At 44.4% G+C, this 22,135-nt stretch overlaps 1 protein-coding gene across 1 annotated transcript; it reads right to left on the bottom strand.

Annotated features, from left to right (window-relative positions):
• Positions 1 to 1,407: 1,407 nt before the first annotated feature.
• fktn (fukutin) lies at positions 1,408 to 22,135 on the bottom strand. Its single transcript, XM_046290685.1, has 10 exons — positions 20,431 to 22,135; positions 17,104 to 17,945; positions 16,776 to 16,832; positions 14,517 to 14,717; positions 13,675 to 13,952; positions 13,176 to 13,308; positions 10,545 to 10,674; positions 5,058 to 5,191; positions 4,444 to 4,568; positions 1,408 to 3,628 (listed from the first exon to the last, which is right to left on the bottom strand). The coding sequence occupies exons 2-10, from the start codon at positions 17,203 to 17,205 to the stop codon at positions 3,415 to 3,417; spliced, it is 1,374 nt and encodes a 457-aa protein (XP_046146641.1). The 5' UTR covers positions 17,206 to 17,945; positions 20,431 to 22,135; the 3' UTR covers positions 1,408 to 3,414.

The following is a 22,135-nucleotide window of genomic DNA, read 5'->3' as shown; positions in this document are numbered from 1 at the left end:
AATTTAATGAAGTTGCGACAACCATGAAATACAGCAACATATAGATCAGGCGCTGGTGTAGTACAGAAAACAGTTCCACGCACCAACTATACAGAGCAGGGTCATGCACAGCAGTTGGATTCTAATCAAATCAAACTTTATTAGTCACATGCGCCCGAATACAAAAAAAAAGTGTAGACCTTACAGTGAAATGCTGACTTATGAGCCACTAACCAACAACGTAGTTGTATATGGATAAGAATAAGCAATACAAGTAACGCCATATTCAAGTAACCTAATTAAAGAGCAGCAGTAAACTAACAATAGTGAGACTCTATACAGGGGGGGTACCGGTACAGAGTCAATGTGGAGGCTATATACAGGGGGTACCGATACAGAGTCAATGTGGAGGCTATATACAGGGGGTACCGATACAGAGTCAATGTGGAGGCTATATACAGGGGGTACCGGTACAGAGTCAATGTGGAGGCTATATACAGGGTGTTACGGTACAGAGTCAATGTGGAGGCTATATACAGGGGGTACCAGTACAGAGTCAGTGTGGAGGCTATATACAGGGGGTACCAGTACAGAGTCAATGTGGGAGCTATATACAGGGGGGTACAGAGTCAATGTGCCGGGGCACCGGTTAGTTGAGGTAATATGTACATAGAGTTATTAAAGTGACAATGCATAGATAATAACAACAGAGAGTAGCAGTGGTGTAAAAGAGAGGGGGCGGGGGCAATGCAAATAGTCTGGGGAGCCATCTGATTCGCTGTTCAGGAGACTTATGGCTTTGGGGTAGAAGCTGTTTAGGAGCCTCTTGGACCTAGACTTGGCACTCCGGTACCGCTTGCTGTGCAGTAGTAGAGAGAACAGTCCATGACTAGGGTGGCTGGATTCTGACAATTTTTAGGGCCTTCCTCTGACGCAGCCTGATATAGAGGTCCTGGATGGCAGGAAGCTTGTCCCCAGTGATGTACCGGGCCATACACACTACCCTCTGTAGTGGCTTACGGTCGGAGGCCGAGCAGTTGCCATACCAGGAAGTGATGCAACTAGTCAGGATGCTCTCGATGGTGCAGCTGTAAAACCTTTTGAGGATCTGAGGACCAATGCCAAATCTTTTCAGTCTCCTGAGGGGGAATAGGTTTTGTTGTGCCTGCTTGGACCATGTTAGTTTGTTGGTGATGTGGACACCAAGGAACTTGAAGCTCTCAACCTGCTCCACTGCAGCCCCGGCGATGAGAATGGGGGCGTGCTTGGTCCTTTTTTTTCCTGTAGTCCACAATCATCTCCTTTGTCTTGATCACGTTGAGGGAGAGGTTGTTGTCCTGGCACCACATGGCCAGGTCTCTGACCTCCTCCCTATAGGCTGTCTCATCGTTGAGGGAGAGGTTGTTGTCCTGGCACCACACGGCCAGGTATTTGACCTCCCCCCTATAGGCTGTCTCATCGTTGAGGGAGAGGTTGTTGTCCTGGCACCACACTGCCAGGTCTCTGACCTCCTCCCTATAGGCTGTCTCGTCGTTGTCGGTGATCAGGCCTACAGTTCTGGTCTGGGTTGTTTTCTGACCGGTCTCATCATGTCAAAGCTTTTAATCATTTAAAAAAAAAAAATGGAGTTGTCAGCTGGTGAGCATAGCCTGGTCCCAGATCAGTTTGTTCTCTTGATAACTCCAATGCTGTCATTGTCAAGTTAAATGAGTGACAAGGAGTTGGCATGACAGCACAGACAGACTGGCACTCAGGCTAGAACTCAGGCTAGAACTCAGGCTAGAACTCAGGCTAGAACTCAGGCTAGAACTCAGGCTAGAACTCAGGCTAGAACTCAGGCTAGCGTGATCATAGTTCCCTTCAACAACGATGACAAAACTCAATACAAAGGAAAGTAAGATACGATTTGTCGGCAAATCAATGATTCCTGAAACACAAGAGGCATAAAATATATAAAATATGAACATAATGTCCACTCCCAATATAGTGCACTACGTAGGAAATATGGTACAATTTGGGACACACACAATAATCAAGTTCAGTCCGTGGTCATCACCACCACCTAGCACGTCAAGTAACCAAGGCCGTAATAACCCGATATCAAGTAACCAAGGCCTTAATAACCCCATATCAAGTAACCAAGGCCGTAATAACCCCATATCAAGTAACCAAGGCCGTAATAACCCCATATCAAGTAACCAAGGCCGTAATAACCCCATATCAAGTAACCAAGGCCGTAATAACCCCATATCAAGTAACCAAGGCCGTAATAACCCCATATCAAGTAACCAAGGCCTTAATAACCCCATATCAAGTAACCAAGGCCGTAATAACCCCATATCAAGTAACCAAGGCCGTAATAACCCCATATCAAGTAACCAAGGCCGTAATAACCAGATATCAAGTAACCAAGGCCGTAATAACCCCATATCAAGTAACCAAGGCCGTAATAACCCCATATCAAGTAACCAAGGCCGTAATAACCAGATATCAAGTAACCAAGGCCGTAATAACCCCATATCAAGTAACCAAGGCCGTAATAACCCCATATCAAGTAACCAAGGCCGTAATAACCCGATATCAAGTAACCAAGGCCATAATAACCCGATATCAAGTAACCAAGGCCTTAATAACCCCATATCAAGTAACCAAGGCCGTAATAACCCGATATCAAGTAACCAAGGCCGTAATAACACGATATCAAGTAGCCAAGGCCGTAATAACCCGATATCAAGTAAGCATGGCCGTAATATGGCCTTACCCTGGGCCTACCCAACATGTCAGTAGTAAGTAATGTCAGTAGCTATTAAAATGTCTATGACATCTTTTTGTCAACGTAATGCAGTATTTCAAACAAGGAACACACATTACAGATCAATAGACAGTTGCTTCAGTCCAAAGGAGGAAGAGAGGCCAGTATTGGTGGTCTGCAGTTCACAACCAACCAGCCAATGGTAAGCCACCAGCCAATGGTAAGCCAGCAGCCAATGGTAAGCCACCAGCCAATGGTAAGCCACCAGCCAATGGTAAGCCACCAGCCAATGGTAAGCCACCAGCCAATGGTAAGCCAGCAGCCAATGGTAAGCCAGCAACTCAGACTCACACCCTTAGTAGTAGTCTTTAGAGTTGCTACTTTGGTGTGGGGTTTTCAGGTGTAGTGTACTTCGGAAGAGTGTACTCAGGGTCGCATAGTGCACATCGTAGAAAAATGAACAAAAACAGGATCGACCGGTCCAGATCGACCGGTCCAGATCGACCGGTCCAGATCGACCGGTCCAGATCGACCGGTCCAGATCGACAGGTCCAGATCGACAGGTCCAGATCGACAGGTCCAGATCGACAGGTCCAGATCGACGGTCCCTCCCTGTTTCAGTCCATTTTCTTCCGTGTGGTTTAAGTCCAATGTAGTCTACTCATATGTAGTGTAGCAGCATGTCAATAGACCTGGATGACCTCAACCCACTCCCTGACAGGCCACACCCCGTTGTCCTGCACGTTGGGCGGAGAGCTCTTCCAGTCCCAGGTCTTTACAGGTGTGTTCCAGGTAGGCCCATAGTTAGCTGATACATAGTCTACAGTCTCGCAGGGGACACGCACCTTCAGGTCCATCAGCTCAGTCCAGCAGAGAGTAAACTTGGGGAACACATACCTAACAGAATGGGTAGGAGTCTCTGGTTAGTAAGTCTGGAATGGTATCAAAAACATCTTTAAAATATACACATATATATATATATATATATAAAATATAAATTATATATAATATTATATATAATATATATAGGTCTTTCAGCATGACAATGATCCCAAACACACCGCCCAGGCAATGAAGGAGTTCTGGAGGTCCTGGAGTGGCCTAGCCAGTCTCCAGATCTCAACCCCATAGAACATCTTTGGAGGGAGTTGAAAGACCGTGTTGCCCAGCAACAGCTCCAAAACATCACTGCTCTAGAGGAGATCTGCATGGATGAATGGGCCAAAATACCAGCAACAGTGTGTGAAAACCTTGACTACGTTTGACCTCTGTCATTGCCAACAAAGGGTATATAACAAAGTATTGAGATAAACTTTTGTTATTGACCAAATACTTATTTTCCACCATAATTTGCAAATAAATGTATTAAAAATACTACAATGTGATTTTCTGGATTTTTCCCATTTTGTCTGTCATAGTTTCTCATGTTGTCTGTCATAGTTTCTCATTTTGTCTGTCATAGTTTCTCATTTTGTCTGTCATAGTTGGAGTGTACCTATGATGAAAATTACAGGCCTCTCTCATCTTTTTAAGTGGGAGAACTTGCACAATTGGTGGCTGACTAAATACTTGTTTGCCCCACCGTATCTCTATATTATTTTTTAAAGCCCGACGTTCAATAAACTCAAGACTTCTTATCAGGCGTTTTTTATAGTCACTAAGCAACAGTGACTCAGCTCTATAACATACAGCAGAGTGAAACAGACACTTACTTGAATTTCTTCCCACTCTTAGCTTGGGTTCCTCCGTTCCACACAATGTCAGTTTCCTCATAGAAGAAGAAAATGTCCAGTTTAACATCCAGGCCTTGGAAGGACAGTTCCAGGCTATCCTCCACCTACACAGAGACACATAACAACATTAACCCTGGAAGGATGGTACCAGGCTATCCTCCACAGAGACACACAACATTAACCCTGGAAGGATGGTACCAGGCTATCCTCCACAGAGACACATAACAACATTAACCCTGGAAGGACGGTACCAGGCTATCCTCCACAGAGACACATAACAACATTAACCCTGGAAGGACGGTACCAGGCTATCCTCCACAGAGACACATAACAACATTAACCCTGGTACCAGGCTATCCTCCACAGAGACACATAACATTAACCCTGGTACCAGGCTATCCTCCACAGAGACACATAACAACACGTTGACTGGGAATACGTCTGAAATGGCACCCTATTCACTATTTAGTTCACTACTTGTGACCAGGACTCAGGTCAAAAGTAGTGCACTATAGAATAGGGTGCCATTTGAACCACACTTAATGAATCAACATGATGTTTCCGATAGTACACTTTATGATCTGATACTGTACCTTTCCGAACTTGTGCTTCAACGGAAGGCCAGCCTTTTGAAAAGCTTGAGAGATATCATGTCTGTAGTCTTTAATCCAGATGCCCAGGTCCACATCTTTACTGTAGGGAATGATGCCACACTGCCGAAACCAACCTGTGGAGAGATGAGTAGAGACGAAGGCAATGTTAACCTGTAGGGAGTGATACTATAGGGAGTGATACTGTAGGGAGTGATACTATAGGGAGTAGAGACGAAGGCCATGTTAACCTATAGGGAGTGATACTATAGGGAGTGATACTGTAGGGAGTGATAATATAGGGAGTAGAGACGAAGGCCATGTTAACCTGTAGGGAGTGATACTACAGGGAGTGATACTACAGGGAGTGATACTGTAGGGAGTGATACTATAGGGAGTGATACTACAGGGAGTGATACTACAGGGAGTGATACTATAGGGAGTAGAGACGAAGGCAATGTTAACCTGTAGGGAGTGATACTATAGGGAGTGATACTGTAGGGAGTGATACTATAGGGAGTGATACTATAGGGAGTAGAGACGAAGGCCATGTTAACCTGTAGGGAGTGATACTATAGGGAGTGATACTATAGGGAGTGATACTACAGGGAGTGATACTACAGGGAGTAGAGACGAAGGCAATGTTAACCTGTAGGGAGTGATACTATAGGGAGTGATACTGTAGGGAGTGATACTATAGGGAGTAGAGACGAAGGCCATGTTAACCTATAGGGAGTGATACTATAGGGAGTGATACTGTAGGGAGTGATACTATAGGGAGTAGAGACGAAGGCCATGTTAACCTATAGGGAGTGATACTATAGGGAGTGATACTGTAGGGAGTGATACTATAGGGAGTAGAGACGAAGGCCATGTTAACCTGTAGGGAGTGATACTACAGGGAGTGATACTACAGGGAGTGATACTGTAGGGAGTGATACTATAGGGAGTGATACTACAGGGAGTGATACTACAGGGAGTGATACTATAGGGAGTAGAGACGAAGGCAATGTTAACCTGTAGGGAGTGATACTGTAGGGAGTGATACTATAGGGAGTGATACTATAGGGAGTGATACTATAGGGAGTGATACTATAGGGAGTAGAGACGAAGGCCATGTTAACCTGTAGGGAGTGATACTATAGGGAGTGATACTATAGGGAGTGATACTACAGGGAGTGATACTATAGGGAGTAGAGACGAAGGCAATGTTAACCTGTAGGGAGTGATACTATAGGAAGTGATACTACAGGGAGTGATACTATAGGGAGTAGAGACGAAGGCAATGTTAACCTGTAGGGAGTGATACTATAGGGAGTGATACTGTAGGGAGTGATACTGTAGGGAGTGATACTGTAGGGAGTGATACTGTAGGGAGTAGAGACTAAGGCCATGTTAACCTGTAGGGAGTGATACTACAGGGAGTGATACTATAGGGAGTGATACTATAGGGAGTGATACTAGAGGGAGTGATACTAGAGGGAGTGATACTAGAGGGAGTGATACTAGAGGGAGTGATACTACAGGGAGTGATACTAGAGGGAGTGATACTAGAGGGAGTGATACTAGAGGGAGTGATACTAGAGGGAGTGACACTACAGGGAGTGATACTACAGGGAGTGATACTACAGGGGGTGATACTACAGGGGGTGATACTACAGTGGGTGATACTACAGGGAGTAGAGACGAAGGCCATGTTAACCTGTAGGGAGTGATACTATAGGGAGTGATACTATAGGGAGTGATACTACAGGGAGTGATACTATAGGGAGTGATACTACAGGGAGTGATACTATAGGGAGTAGAGACGAAGGCCATGTTAACCTGTAGGGAGTGATACTATAGGGAGTGATACTACAGGGAGTGATACTACAGGGAGTGATACTACAGGGAGTGATACTACAGGGAGTGATACTATAGGGAGTAGAGACGAAGGCCATGTTAACCTGTAGGGAGTGATACTAGAGGGAGTGATACTAGAGGGAGTGATACTAGAGGGAGTGATACTAGAGGGAGTGATACTACAGGGAGTGATACTACAGGGGGTGATACTACAGGGGGTGATACTACAGGGAGTGATACTATAGGGAGTAGAGACGAAGGCCATGTTAACCTGTAGGGAGTGATACTACAGGGAGTGATACTACAGGGAGTGATACTACAGGGAGTGATACTATAGGGAGTGATACTATAGGGAGTGATACTAGAGGGAGTGATACTAGAGGGAGTGATACTAGAGGGAGTGATACTAGAGGGAGTGATACTACAGGGAGTGATACTAGAGGGAGTGATACTATAGGGAGTAGAGACGAAGGCCATGTTAACCTGTAGGGAGTGATACTATAGGGAGTGATACTATAGGGAGTGATACTACAGGGAGTGATACTACAGGGAGTAGAGACGAAGGCCATGTTAACCTGTAGGGAGTGATACTATAGGGAGTGATACTATAGGGAGTGATACTAGAGGGAGTGATACTATAGGGAGAGATACTATAGGGAGAGATACTATAGGGAGTGATACTAGAGGGAGTGATACTATAGGGAGTGATACTAGAGGGAGTGATACTAGAGGGAGTGATACTACAGGGAGTGATACTAGAGGGAGTGATACTACAGGGAGTGATACTAGAGGGAGTGATACTACAGGGAGTGATACTACAGGGGGTGATACTACAGGGGGTGATACTACAGGGAGTGATACTATAGGGAGTAGAGACGAAGGCCATGTTAACCTGTAGGGAGTGATACTATAGGGAGTGATACTACAGGGAGTGATACTATAGGGAGAGGAGACAAAGGCCATGTTAACTTGTAGGGAGTGATACTAGAGGGAGTGATACTATAGGGAGTGATACTAGAGGGAGTGATACTACAGGGAGTAGAGACGAAGGCCATGTTAACCTGTAGGGAGTGATACTATAGGGAGTGATACTATAGGGAGTGATACTATAGGGAGTGATACTGTAGGGAGTGATACTACAGGGAGTGATACTACAGGGAGTGATACTATAGGGAGTGATACTATAGGGAGTGATACTACAGGGAGTGATACTACAGGGAGTGATACTACAGGGAGTGATACTACAGGGAGTGATACTACAGGGAGTGATACTATAGGGAGTAGAGACGAAGGCCATGTTAACCTGTAGGGAGTGATACTAGAGGGAGTGATACTAGAGGGAGTGATACTAGAGGGAGTGATACTAGAGGGAGTGATACTAGAGGGAGTGATACTAGAGGGAGTGATACTACAGGGGGTGATACTACAGGGGGTGATACTACAGGGGGTGATACTACAGGGGGTGATACTACAGGGAGTAGAGACGAAGGCCATGTTAACCTGTAGGGAGTGATACTACAGGGAGTGATACTACAGGGAGTGATACTACAGGGAGTGATACTACAGGGAGTGATACTACAGGGAGTGATACTAGAGGGAGTGATACTACAGGGAGTGATACTAGAGGGAGTGATACTATAGGGAGTAGAGACGAAGGCCATGTTAACCTGTAGGGAGTGATACTATAGGGAGTGATACTATAGGGAGTGATACTACAGGGAGTGATACTACAGGGAGTAGAGACGAAGGCCATGTTAACCTGTAGGGAGTGATACTATAGGGAGTGATACTATAGGGAGTGATACTAGAGGGAGTGATACTATAGGGAGAGATACTATAGGGAGTGATACTAGAGGGAGTGATACTATAGGGAGTGATACTAGAGGGAGTGATACTAGAGGGAGTGATACTACAGGGAGTGATACTAGAGGGAGTGATACTAGAGGGAGTGATACTACAGGGAGTGATACTACAGGGGGTGATACTACAGGGGGTGATACTACAGGGGGTGATACTACAGGGAGTGATACTATAGGGAGTAGAGACGAAGGCCATGTTAACCTGTAGGGAGTGATACTATAGGGAGTGATACTACAGGGAGTGATACTATAGGGAGAGGAGACAAAGGCCATGTTAACTTGTAGGGAGTGATACTAGAGGGAGTGATACTATAGGGAGTGATACTAGAGGGAGTGATACTACAGGGAGTAGAGACGAAGGCCATGTTAACCTGTAGGGAGTGATACTATAGGGAGTGATACTATAGGGAGTGATACTATAGGGAGTGATACTGTAGGGAGTGATACTACAGGGAGTGATACTACAGGGAGTGATACTATAGGGAGTGATACTATAGGGAGTGATACTATAGGGAGTGATACTATAGGGAGTGATACTACAGGGAGTGATACTACAGGGAGTGATACTACAGGGAGTGATACTATAGGGAGTGATACTATAGGGAGTGATACTATAGGGAGTGATACTACAGGGAGTGATACTACAGGGAGTGATACTACAGGGAGTGATACTATAGGGAGTAGAGACTAAGGCCATGTTAACCTGTAGGGAGTGATACTATAGGGAGTGATACTACAGGGAGTGATACTACAGGGAGTGATACTATAGGGAGTAGAGACGAAGGCCATGTTAACCTGTAGGGAGTGATACTATAGAGTTAGGGTTATGTAGGGTTGTTGTTATGTAGAGTTAGGGTTATGTAGAGTTAGGGTTAGTGTTATGTAGAGTTAGGGTTATGTAGGGTTAGGGTTATGTAGAGTTAGGGTTATGTAGAGTTAGGGTTATGTAGAGTTAGGGTTATGTAGGGTTGTTGTTATGTAGAGTTAGGGTTATGTAGGGTTAGGGTTATGTAGGGTTGTTGTTATGTAAAGTTAGGGTTATGTAAGGTTGTTGTTATGTAGGGTTAGGGTTATGTAGGGTTAGGGTTATGTAGGGTTAGGGTTATGTAGGGTTGTTGTTATGTAAAGTTAGGGTTATGTAAGGTTGTTGTTATGTAGGGTTAGGGTTATGTAGAGTTAGGGTTATGTAGGGTTAGGGTTATGTAGAGTTAGGGTTATGTAGAGTTGTTGTCATGTAGGGTTGTTGTTATGTAGAGTTAGGGTTATGTAGGGTTGTTGTTATGTAGAGTTAGGGTTATGTAGGGTTGTTGTTATGTAAAGTTAGGGTTATGTAAGGTTGTTGTTATGTAGGGTTAGGGTTATGTAGGGTTAGGGTTATGTAGGGTTAGGGTTATGTAGAGTTAGGGTTATGTAGAGTTAGGGTTATGTAGAGTTAGGGTTATGTAGAGTTAGGGTTATGTAGAGTTAGGGTTATGTAGAGTTAGGTTATGTAGAGTTGTTGTTATGTAGGGTTGTTGTTATGTAGAGTTAGGGTTATGTGGGGTTGTTGTTATGTAGGGTTGTTGTTATGTAGAGTTAGGGTTATGTAGGGTTGTTGTTATGTAGAGTTAGGGTTATGTAGGGTTGTTGTTATGTAGGGTTGTTGTTATGTAGAGTTAGGGTTATGTGGGGTTGTTGTTATGTAGGGTTGTTGTTATGTAGGGTTGTTGTTATGTAGAGTTAGGGTTATGTGGGGTTGTTGTTATGTAGGGTTGTTGTTATGTAGGGTTGTTGTTATGTAGAGTCTTACCCAGGCAGGTACCACTACTTAGCCAGAAGGGGACTCGGAGCTCAGTGAGGATCCTGGCAGCTAGGTGGAGCAGAGCCTTAGCCTTCATCCTGAAGTTCATTGCCTCAGGAGACGTGTCATCAGGGTACAGCTGATCCAACAGGGAACAACACTGGTTAGATGTCGTGGACTAAACCAAAGGCTGGAATCTTAATGTCAAACTTGAGATACAGCTGATTCAACAGCAGGGAACAACACTCAGCTAGTGGACTAAACCAAAGTCCAAAGGTCCTATGGGTCCTGCTTTCAGAAAGTATTCAGACCCCTTGACTTTCTCCACATTTTATTACGTTACAGCCTTATTCTAAAATGGAATCAATATTATTACACACACACACCACACCCCCCCCCCCCCCCATAATGACAAAACAAAAACAGGCTTTTAGAAATGTTTGCTAATGTATTAAAAGTAAAAAAAACAGAAATCCCTTATTTACATAACTACCCTTTACCCTTTGCAAATGTAGTAAAAATACAAAACCAGAAGTACCTTATTTACATAACTACCCTTTACCCTTTGCAAATGTAGTAAAAATGCAAAACCAGAAGTACCTTATTTACATAACTACCCTTTACCCTTTGCAAATGTAGTAAAAATACAAAACCAGAAGTACCTTATTTACATAACTACCCTTTACCCTTTGCAAATGTAGTAAAAATACAAAACCAGAAGTACCTTATTTACATAACTACCCAGAAGTACCTTATTTACATAACTACCCTTTACCCTTTGTACCTTATTTACATAACTACCCTTTACCCTTTGCAAATGTAGTAAAAATACAAAACCAGAAGTACCTTATTTACATAACTACCCTTTACCCTTTGCAAATGTAGTAAAAATACAAAACCAGAAGTACCTTATTTACATAACTACGCTTTACCCTTTGCAAATGTAGTAAAAATACAAAACCAGAAGTACCTTATTTACATAACTACCCTTTACTATGAGACTCAAAATTGAGCTCAGGTGCTTCCTGTTTCCATTGATCATCCTTGAGAAGTTTCTACAACTTGATTGGAGACCACCTGTGGTAAATTCAATTGATTGGACATGATTTGGAAAGGCACACACCTGTCTATATAAAGGTCCCACAGTTGACAGTGCATGTCAGAGCAAAAACCAAGTGATGAGGTCGAAGGAAATGTCCGTAGAGCTCAAGAGACAGGATTGAGTCAAGGCACAGATCTGGGGAAGGGTACCAAAAAAATATCTGCAGCATTGAGGGTCTCCAAGAACTGAAGTTGGTAACCACCAAAACTCTTCCTAGAGCTGGCTGCCCGGCCAAACTGAGCCATCGGGGGAGAAGGGCCTTGGTCAGGGAGGTGACCAGGAACCCAATGGTCACTCTGACAGAGCTCCAGAGTTCCTCTGTGGAGATGGGAGAACCTTCCAGAAGGACAACCATCTCTGCAGCACCCCACTAATCAGGCCTTTATGGTAGAGTGGCCAGACGGAAGCCACTCCTCAGTAAAAGGCACATGACAGCCCGCTTGGAGTTTGCCAAAAGGCACCTAAAGACTCTCATACCATGAGAAACAAGATTCTCTGGTCTGATGAAACCAAGATTGAAGTCTTTGGCCTGAATGCCAAGTGTCACGTCTGGAGGAAACCTGGCACCATCCCTACGGTGAAGCATGGTGGTGGCAGCATCATGCTGTGGGGATGTTTTTCAGTAGCAGGGACTGGGAGACTAGTCAGGATCAAGGGAAAGATGTACGGAGCAAAGTACAGAGAGATCCTTGAGGAAAACCTGCTCCAGAACGCTCAAGACCTCAGATAGGGGCGAAGGTTCACTTTCCAAAAGGACAACGACCCTAAGCACACAGCCAAGACAATGCTGGAGTGGCTTTGGGACAAGTCTCTGAATGTCCTAGAGTGGCCCAGCCAGAGCCTGGACTTGAACCTGATCTAACATCTCTGGAGAGACCTTAAAATAGCTGTGCAGCAAAGTGCTCCCCATCCAACCTGACAGAGCTTGAGAGGATCTTCAGAGAAGAATGGGAGAAACTACCCAAATATAGGTGTGCCAAGCTTGTAGCGTCATACCCAAGAAGACGCAAGGCTGTAATCACTGCCAAAGGTGCTTCAACAAAGTACTGAGTAAAGAGTCTGAATAGTTATGTAAATGTGATAGAAATGAGCACACATAAAAAAAATTTTTTTTTTAAAGTTTTTGCTTTGTCATGATCGTGATGTTATGATGGGGTATCGTGATGTCATGATGGGGTATTGTGATGTCATTATGGGGTATGGTGATGTCATTATGGGGTATGGTGATGTCATTATGGGGTATGGTGATGTCATGATGGGGTATTGTGATGTCATGATGGGGTATCGTGACGTCATGATGGGGTATCGTGACGTCATTATGGGGTATCGTGACGTCATTATGGGGTATCGTGACGTCATTATGGGGTATCGTGACGTCATTATGGGGTATCGTGACGTCATTATGGGGTATTGTGCATAGATTGATGAGGGGGGGGGGGGGGGGCAATTTAATCAATTTTATAATAAGGCTGTAACGTGACAAAATGTTGTAAAACAGTGAGGCACGCTACAAAATAGTGAGACATGAAACCACAGACCTGGAAGAAGGAGCGTGCATCCCTGTATCTACACTCCAGAAAACGAGCCTGGGAATATTCAGTCAGGAATCCAGAGATGTTCCTGGGGATCCGGACATCCAGCCCGTCCACCGTGGTCAGTACCAGCTCTGGCCTGACGGGAGAGAGACAACCAAGCTTGGTTTTCTTGCAATCTACAGCCTCCTGTGGTTACTGACAAATACTCAGCGTCTGCAGGTAGAACGCAGTCTGATGCAGTTATAACGTATTGTACGACTTGTCATGAGCAGGTTTGACGGTTTCCGATGTGGTTTCTAGACTATTCTACGGAATGGGAGGTTTTACATAAGAAGCAGGTACAGAGGAAAGAAGGGATGTATTCACTAGAAACCAAACGAGACAAAACGGGACGGGACTTTTACTTATCCAATAAGATACTATTGTTTCCGTTGTAAAAAGTACTGTTTCAAAAGGTTTTACTACGGTGTGCACTAAGTGAACACTCCTGGTGTCTACCTACCTGTCATAGGCTCCGGCGTTACGGCCATAGTCCAGCCTTCTGAAGGGGGCGAACTTTCTGTCCATGTTTGGTTTGAGTCGCAGGACGCCATGCCACAGGTAGTTCCCGCTGCGCTCGTACAGGACCACCACATGGACCACGTAACCTTGGAGACGGAACAGGAAGTGGAGGGGTATGTCGTTTCCTGATAGGTCGTCCATGCTGACCAATCGAGGGTCTTTCCCTCGCACCTCCAACAGTTCAAAGCCCTTCTCTTCAGCCGCTGCCACCAAACCAGCCTGATCGCAACAGACAGATACCAGGGTCGTGTTCATTAGGCACCAAATGGAAGAAAAAGGACAGAAACTTGTCCAATAGTTCATTTTCCGTTGAAAAACATCTAGCTACGGTGTGTACTAATGAATACAACCCAGGCGTCTGCTCAAATAACCAGTGGACAAGTCAGAGAAGTCAAACACATCACTACAATGACGTTATCAACTATAATGAAAACATAGCTCTGCTTAGAATCAAATGAGCACGTTATTAGACAAACAGTTCTACATCTAGCTCTATATCTCTACATCTAGGTCTATATCTCTACATCTAGCTCTACGGCTCTTATTCTAGCTCTACGAATCTATATATCTAGATCTAGCTCTACATCTCACTCTATATCTAGCTCTACATCTCTATATTTAGCTCTCTATATTTAGCTCAACATCTAGCTCTACATCTCGCTCTATATCTAGCTCTACATCTCTATATTTAGCTCTCTATATTTAGCTCTCTATATTTAGCTCTACATCTAGCTCTACATCTAGCTCTTGTTATCTATAGCCGAGTGTCACTTAATTCCTTACGTCGTATTTCCAAAGGTTGTTGAGCAGAGCGAAGGTGAGGACGTCTCTGTTAGTGCAGAGGAAAGCACAGTGTGGTTCTTTAACCAGGCTGTCTCTCAGCAGCATAGAGTCCTGAGACAGGAGGCCGAGGGAGGCTGTGTCCACCAGGAACACTGGCATGTTGTACTTATGGACCAGACCCATGAACTTCTTCAACACCTGCTGTATTAGTCGACAGGGCTCCGATTCAACAACAGCAACAGCAACAACAGCAACAGCAACAACAGCAACAACAACAGCAACAACAACAGCAACAGAAACAACAGCAGCAACAGCAACAGCAACAGCAACAACAACAGCAACACACCCATTTGAACCTATGTCTCAGAGGACCGGAAATTAACAGCTTACTCAAGTAGACTATTCATCATTTTAACCCAACATAAATTATATTCAAAGATTAGCGGAAAGTCTGTATAGAAGCATTTCGCTACATGCTACACTCACAATAACATCTGCTAACCCTTTGTACGTGACCAATACAATTTGATTTGATAATACAGTTGAAGTGGGAAGTTTAAACACACTTAGGTTGGAGTCATTAAAACTAGTTTACATACACTTAGGTTGGAGTCATTAAAACTAGTTTACATACACTTAGGTTGGAGTCATTAAAACTAGTTTACATACACTTAGGTTGGAGTCATTAAAACTCGTTTTTCAACCACTCCACAAATTCCTTGTTAACAAACTATAGATTTGGCAAGTCAGTTAGGACATCTACTTTGTGACACAAGTCATTTTTCCAACAATTGTTTTCAGACAGATTATTTCACTTATAATTTAATTTACATACACTAAGTTGACTGCGCCTTTTAACAGCTTGGAAAATTCCAGAAAATGATGTCATGGTTTTAGAAGCTTCTGATAGGCTAATTGACATCATGTGAGTCAATTGGAGGTGTACCTGTGGATGTATTTCAAGGTCTACCTTCAAACTCAGTGCCTCTTTGCTTGACAACATGGGAAAATCAAAAGAAATCAGCCAAGACCTCGGATAAAAATTTTAGACTTCCACAAGTTTGGTTCATCCTTGGGAGCAATTTCCAAATGCCTGAAGGTACTACGTTCATCTGTACAATAGTACGCAAGTATAAACACCATGGGTCCACGCAGCCATCATACCGCTCAGGAAGGAGATGCATTCATTCTCCTAGAGATGAACGTACTTTGGTGCGAAAAGTGTAAATCAATCCCAGAACAACAGCAAAGGACCTTGTGAAGATGCTGGAGGAAACAGGTACAAAAGTATCTATATCCACAGTAAACGCGTCCTATATCGACATAACCTGAAAGGCCACTCAGCAAGGAAGAAGCCACTGCTCCAAAACCGCCATAAAAAAGCCAGACTACGGTTTGCAACTGCACATGGGGACAAATATAGTACTTTTTGGAGAAATGTCCTCTGGTCTGATGAAACAAAAATAGAACTGTTTGGCCATAATGACCGTTGTTATGTTTGGAGGAAAAAGGGGGAGGCTTGCAAGCCGAAGAACACCATCCCAACCGTGAAGCACGGGGGTGGCAGCATCATGTTGTGGGGGTGCTTTGCTGCAGGAGGAACTTGTGCACTTCCCAAAATAGATGGCATCGTGAGGTAGTAAAATTATCTGGATATATTGAAGCAACATCTCAAGACATCAGTCAGGAAGTTAAAGCTAGGTCGCAAATGGGTCTTCCAAATGGACAATGACCCCAAGCATACTACCAAAGTTGTGGCAAAATGGCTTAAGGACAACAAAGTCAAGGTATTGGAGTGGCCATCACAAAGCCCTGACCTCAATCCCATAGAAAATATGTGGGACAAACTGAAAAAGCGTGTGTGAGCAAAGAGGCCTACAAACCTGACTCAGTTACACCAGCTCTGTCAGGAGGAATGGGCCAAAATTCACCCAACTTATTGTGGGAAGCTTGTGGAAGGCTACCCGAAACGTTTGACCCTTGAGTGTATGTAAACTTCTGACCCACTGGGAATGTGATGAAAGAAATAAAAGCTGATATAAACTATTATTCAGACATTTCACATTCTTAAAACAAAGTGGTGATCCTATCTGACCTAAAACAGGGATTTTTTTACTAGGATTAAATGTCAGGAATTGTGGAAAAACTGGGTTTAAATGTATTTGGCTAAGGTGTATGTAAACTTCCGACTTCAACTGTGTTGCTTATCTGTGGGGAAAACGGTCATGGACTAGAAGGTCTAGACTAGAAAGAGCTTACCCACTGAGTGTCCTTTCCTGACAGGTGAACTGTCCTTCCAAACATATGTGGTCCATTCTAGAACGAAATCAAAAGTTAAAACATTGTGACACACACACACACACACACACACACACACACACACACACACACACACACACACACACACACACACACACACACACACACACACACACACACACACACACACACACACACACACACACACACACACACACACACCTACCTACCTTCCAGTATGTATGGAAAACAAAATAGGCCAGCCATGTGGGTCGATATCCATGCATAGATTTTACAGCAAATTAAATGGTTGTCAAGTTCAACTCACCTGAGAGACATGCTGTCTGTAGTGATAGAGCTGGAAGAGGAGGAAAACAGAGCTGGTAGCGATGAGGAGGGCCAGAACCGCTGTTTTGTTAAAGCGAAGCATCAGTCCTCCTTAGTTGCTCTGGCACAGCAGAGGCCCTCTACTGTGGTAGAACGGTAGTAGTGTTGAGGTGGAGGTAGTAGTGTTGAGGTGGCCCTCTACTGTGGTAGAACGGTAGTAGTGTTGAGGTGGTGGTAGTAGTGTTGAGGTGGCCCTCTACTGTGGTAGAACGGTAGTAGTGTTGAGGTGGTGGTAGTAGTGTTGAGGTGGCCCTCTACTGTGGTAGAACGGTAGTAGTGTTGAGGTGGTGGTAGTAGTGTTGAGGTGGCCCTCTACTGTGGTAGAATGGTAGTAGTGTTGAGGTGGCCCTCTACTGTGGTAGAATGGTAGTAGTGTTGAGGTGGCCCTCTACTGTGGTAGAACGGTAGTAGTGTTGAGGTGGCCCTCTACTGTGGTAGAACGGTAGTAGTGTTGAGGTGGTGGTAGTAGTGTTGAGGTGGCCCTCTACTGTGGTAGAACGGTAGTAGTGTTGAGGTGGTGGTAGTAGTGTTGAGGTGGTGGTAGTAGTGTTGAGGTGGTGGTAGTAGTGTTGAGGTGGTGGTAGTAGTGTTGAGGTGGCCCTCTACTGTGGTAGAATGGTAGTAGTGTTGAGGTGGCCCTCTACTGTGGTAGAATGGTAGTAGTGTTGAGGTGGCCCTCTACTGTGGTAGAATGGTAGTAGTGTTGAGGTGGCCCTCTACTGTGGTAGAACGGTAGTAGTGTTGAGGTGGACCTCTAACCATGTTCCTCAGATGGCAGGGATACTGAGAGAGAAGTTGGGAACCAATATACACAGGCAGTTAGGAAAGCAAAGGCTAGCTTTTTAAAACAGAAATTTGCATCCTGCAGCACAAACTCAAAAAGTTCTGGGACACTAAAGTCCATGGAGAACAAGAGCACCTCCTCCCAGCTACCCACTGCACCGAGGCTAGAAAACACTGTCACCACCGATAAATCCATGATAATTGAGAATTTCAATAAGCATTTCTCTACGGCTGGCCATGCTTTCCACCTGGCCAACCCTACCCTGGTCAACAGCCTTGCACCCCCCACAGCAACCCGCCAAAGCCCCCACCATTTCTCCCTCACCCAAATCCAGATAGCTGATGTTCTGAAAGAGCTGCATAATCTGGATCGATACAAATCAGCCGGGCTAGACAACCTGGACCCTCGCTTTCTAAAATTATCTGCCGAAATTGTTGCAACCCCTATTAGTAGCAACCTCTCTTTCGAGATTCACAAAGATTGGAAAGCTGCCGCGGTCATCCCCCTCTTCAAAGGGGATGACACTCTAGACCCAAACTGTTACAGACCTATATCCATTTTGCCCTGCCTATCTAAGGTCTTCGAAAGCCAAGTCAACAAACAGGTCACTGACCATCTCGAATCCCACCGTACCTTCTCCGCTGTACAATCTGGCTTCCGAGCCGGTCACGGGTGCACCTCAGCCTCGCTCAAGGTCCTTAACGATATCTTAACCGCCATCGATAAGAGACAATACTGTGCAGCCGTCTTCATCGACCTGGCCAAGGCTTTCGACTCTGTCAATCACCGCATTCTTATTGGTAGACTCAACAGCCTTGGTTTCTCAAATGATTGCCTCGCCTGGTTCACCAACTACTTCTCAGATAGAGTTCAGTGTGTCAAATCGGAGGGCCTGTTGTCCGGACCTCTGGCAGTCTTTATGGGGGAGCCACAGGGTTACATTCTTTGGCCAACTCTCTTCTCTGTATACATCAATGATGTTGCTCTTGCTGCTGGTGATTCTCTGATCCACCTCTACGCAGACGACACCTTTCTGTATACTTCTGGCCCCTCTTTAAACACTGTGTTAACTAACCTCCAGACGAGCTTCAATGAAATACAACTCTCCTTCCGTGGCCTCTAACTGCTCTTAAACGCAAATAAAACTAACACTTGCAACAAAGCTTCCTTCACTCATGCTGCCAAATATACCCTCGTAAAACTGACCATCCTACCGATCCTTGGCATCGGCGATGTCATCTAGAAAATGGCTTCCAACACTCTACTCAGCAAATTGGATGCAGTCTATCACAGTGCAATCCGTTTTGTCACCAAAGCCCCAAATACTACCCACCACTGCGACCTGCATGCTCTCGTTGGCTGGCCCTCGCTTCATACTCGTCGACAAACCCACTGGCGACAGGTTATCTACAAGACTCTGCAAGGTAAAGCCCCGCCCTATCTCAGCTCGCTGGTCACCATAGCAGCATCCACTCATAGCACACGCTCCAGCAGGTATATCTCACTGGTCACCCCCAAAGCCAATTCCTCTTCTGGTCGCCTTTCCTTCCAGTTCTCTGCTGCCACTGACTGGAACGAACTGCAAAAATCACTGAAGCTCGAGATTTCCATCTCCCTCACTAGCTTTAAAAACAAGCTGTCAAAGCAGCAGCTCACTGCACCTGTTCATAGCCCATCTGTATATGTAGCCGATGTGAAATGGCTAGGTATTTGGCGGTGGTGCGCGCTAGTGGCGTTTCAGTCGGTGACGTCACTCGCTCCGAGACCTTGAAGTAGTTGTTCCCCTTTGCTCTGCAAGGTCCGCGGGTTTTGTGGAGCGATGGGCAACGATGCTTCGAGGGTGACTGTTGACGTGTGCAGAGCGTCCCTGGTTCGCGCCCAGGTCGGGGCGAGGGGACCGACGTAAAGTCTATACATAGATTGTTACATATACAGCCCATCTATCTACCTCATTCCCATACTGTATTTATTTATTTTGCTCCTTTTGCACCACAGTATCTCTACTTGCACATCTACCATTCCAGTGTTTAATTGCCATATTGTAATTACTTCGCCACTATGGCCTATTTATTGCCTTATACCTCCCTTATTTGCACTCACTGTATATAGACTTTTTTCCTACTGTATTATTGACTGTATGTTTGTTTATTCCATGTGTAACTCTGTGTTGTTCGTGTCGAACTGCTATGCTTTATCAGTTGCAAATGAGAACTTGTTCTCAACTAGCTTACCTGGATAAATAAAGGTGAAAAAAATATATAGCACTGCTTTTCATGTTGACACACATGTTACCTTGAAGTAGCTACATTTAGTGTAACCGAGAGAAGATATTACAGGAGTCGGACATCAATAACGGTACGATGTTACCGGTGCGGTGGGCCCAGCAAACAAGGTTATATCCTGATAAACCGAGGTTGAAAAAGCCAGCTAACTCGATTAATGATGGTCCAAGATGTAACATTACTGAATTACATGTTAACTTACCAAAACCAGTTTAGTCTCTGTGTGGCTTCAAACGTCCGAAAAAAAATAAAACCTAAAACAAACTACTGACTTCTTCCGAGAAAGTGATGTTGTTCAGCATCAGGAAACATCTAGTCACATCGCCTCCTGCTGGGCTGGAGTACACGCTGTATTCTGAGAGAGTATGACCAGATATATTTATTACTAACCTCTTATGTCTGTTTTATGAAATTCTATGACAGTGTGAAGGAAAACAGCAAGGTGACTGACTCATATGTCCCACATTACAATAAACAGCCACACAATAATTGAGCTAAACTCTGAAATCCATGTCAGCTGGTGCAAGCATTTTATTGGCCAGAGCGTTAAAACCGCAATGTATCATGGGTCAATTGTCCCTGACTGATCTACAAATAATGTTGAGTAGGTATTTATGATGCAGTGTTATTTGTCAATCAGTCAGGCAGTTGCTTTGAAGCTCTCGGCAGGCCGTCTGCGCTGAGCTGTCTGGTGGGGTCTTGCCTCGAAGGAAACAGCTTTTGTCTAATTAACTTCAGAATCAGATTTTTCGTAGCAAATTTGGAGAATTTACCCAGCAGGTTAGGATAACTCGAGTAGCAGGTTAGGATATTTTAGGTAAAGGTTAGCGTTTGATGTTAATTAGATAAACGCTGGTTTCCTTCCAGTCATGACCGTCTTCTGGTCGTCACTAGTTATCACAGCCACAAAGTCAGAAGCCGCCAACTCGGCCAATCAGATGACGGAGTGAGAAACGAGGCATTTCGCAGGAAATTGCATATATTGAGTTCAAGTTTGAGGAACAACTAAGTAACTAAATACATTCAGGAACAAGAGTTGCACAATTGGCAACAAGTAAAACAATAAAATAAAAAGGTTTTCATGGTGTATAAGACACCAATCATATTCGCGCCCGTCTCGGACTGATTCATATGGTTAAATTGTGTCAGAACAATGGCGCAACTAGGGTTGCAAAATTACTGGAACTTATGAATTAAATTCCCTGGTTTTCCCAAAATCCCAGTTGAGGATGTGACGGTCCCGGAATTAAGATAGAATAATCAGGAAATCCGGCATCCTTCAAACAGAATTTTTGGAAAACCGGTGAACTCTCCCTCAATGTGAGCAAGACAAAAGAGATGATCGTGGCCTACAGGAAAAGGAGGGCCGAAGAGGCCCCCAATAACATAGACGGGGCTGCAGTGGAGCGGGTCGAGAGTTTCAAGTGTCCACACTTGACACCCTAGAAAGATGTTTGTGATGCGCTCCCTCGTAACGCTTTTTTTGAGTGATAAATTAGTATATCGTCTTCGAGATTGATAAGGTAGGTAAATGTATGTATTATTCTCATAAATGTAGCATATACATTCATTTTTCTAACAATTAGATCTTTCATTGCTTTAAAACAAGTAGCTAGCTTATCTTGATAATTTAAGTACAGCAATAATGTGCACCAAACAGGTCAAGGCTTCTTGCAAGTTACACTCAACAAAATGTTGGGTTGTTTGGATGACCTAATTGCTGGGTTGCAGGCACTGGGGTCAATAGTTGTGTTGTTTTCTGTAAATATAGCGAGGTTTGGTTGTTGGTGCTGGGTTATTACGTGATGGATGGGGAGCGTCGCTGCACAGCTATCTTCAGGTCTCTCCAGAGATGTTCGATCGGGTTCAAGTCCGGGCTCTGGCTGGGCCACTCAAGGACATTCAGA

The sequence above is a fragment of the Oncorhynchus gorbuscha genome, linkage group LG11 (genome assembly GCF_021184085.1).
Source record: "Oncorhynchus gorbuscha isolate QuinsamMale2020 ecotype Even-year linkage group LG11, OgorEven_v1.0, whole genome shotgun sequence".
In the NCBI taxonomy this organism is placed as follows: domain Eukaryota; kingdom Metazoa; phylum Chordata; class Actinopteri; order Salmoniformes; family Salmonidae; genus Oncorhynchus; species Oncorhynchus gorbuscha.
This window is presented reverse-complemented; position numbering and strand designations above follow the sequence as displayed.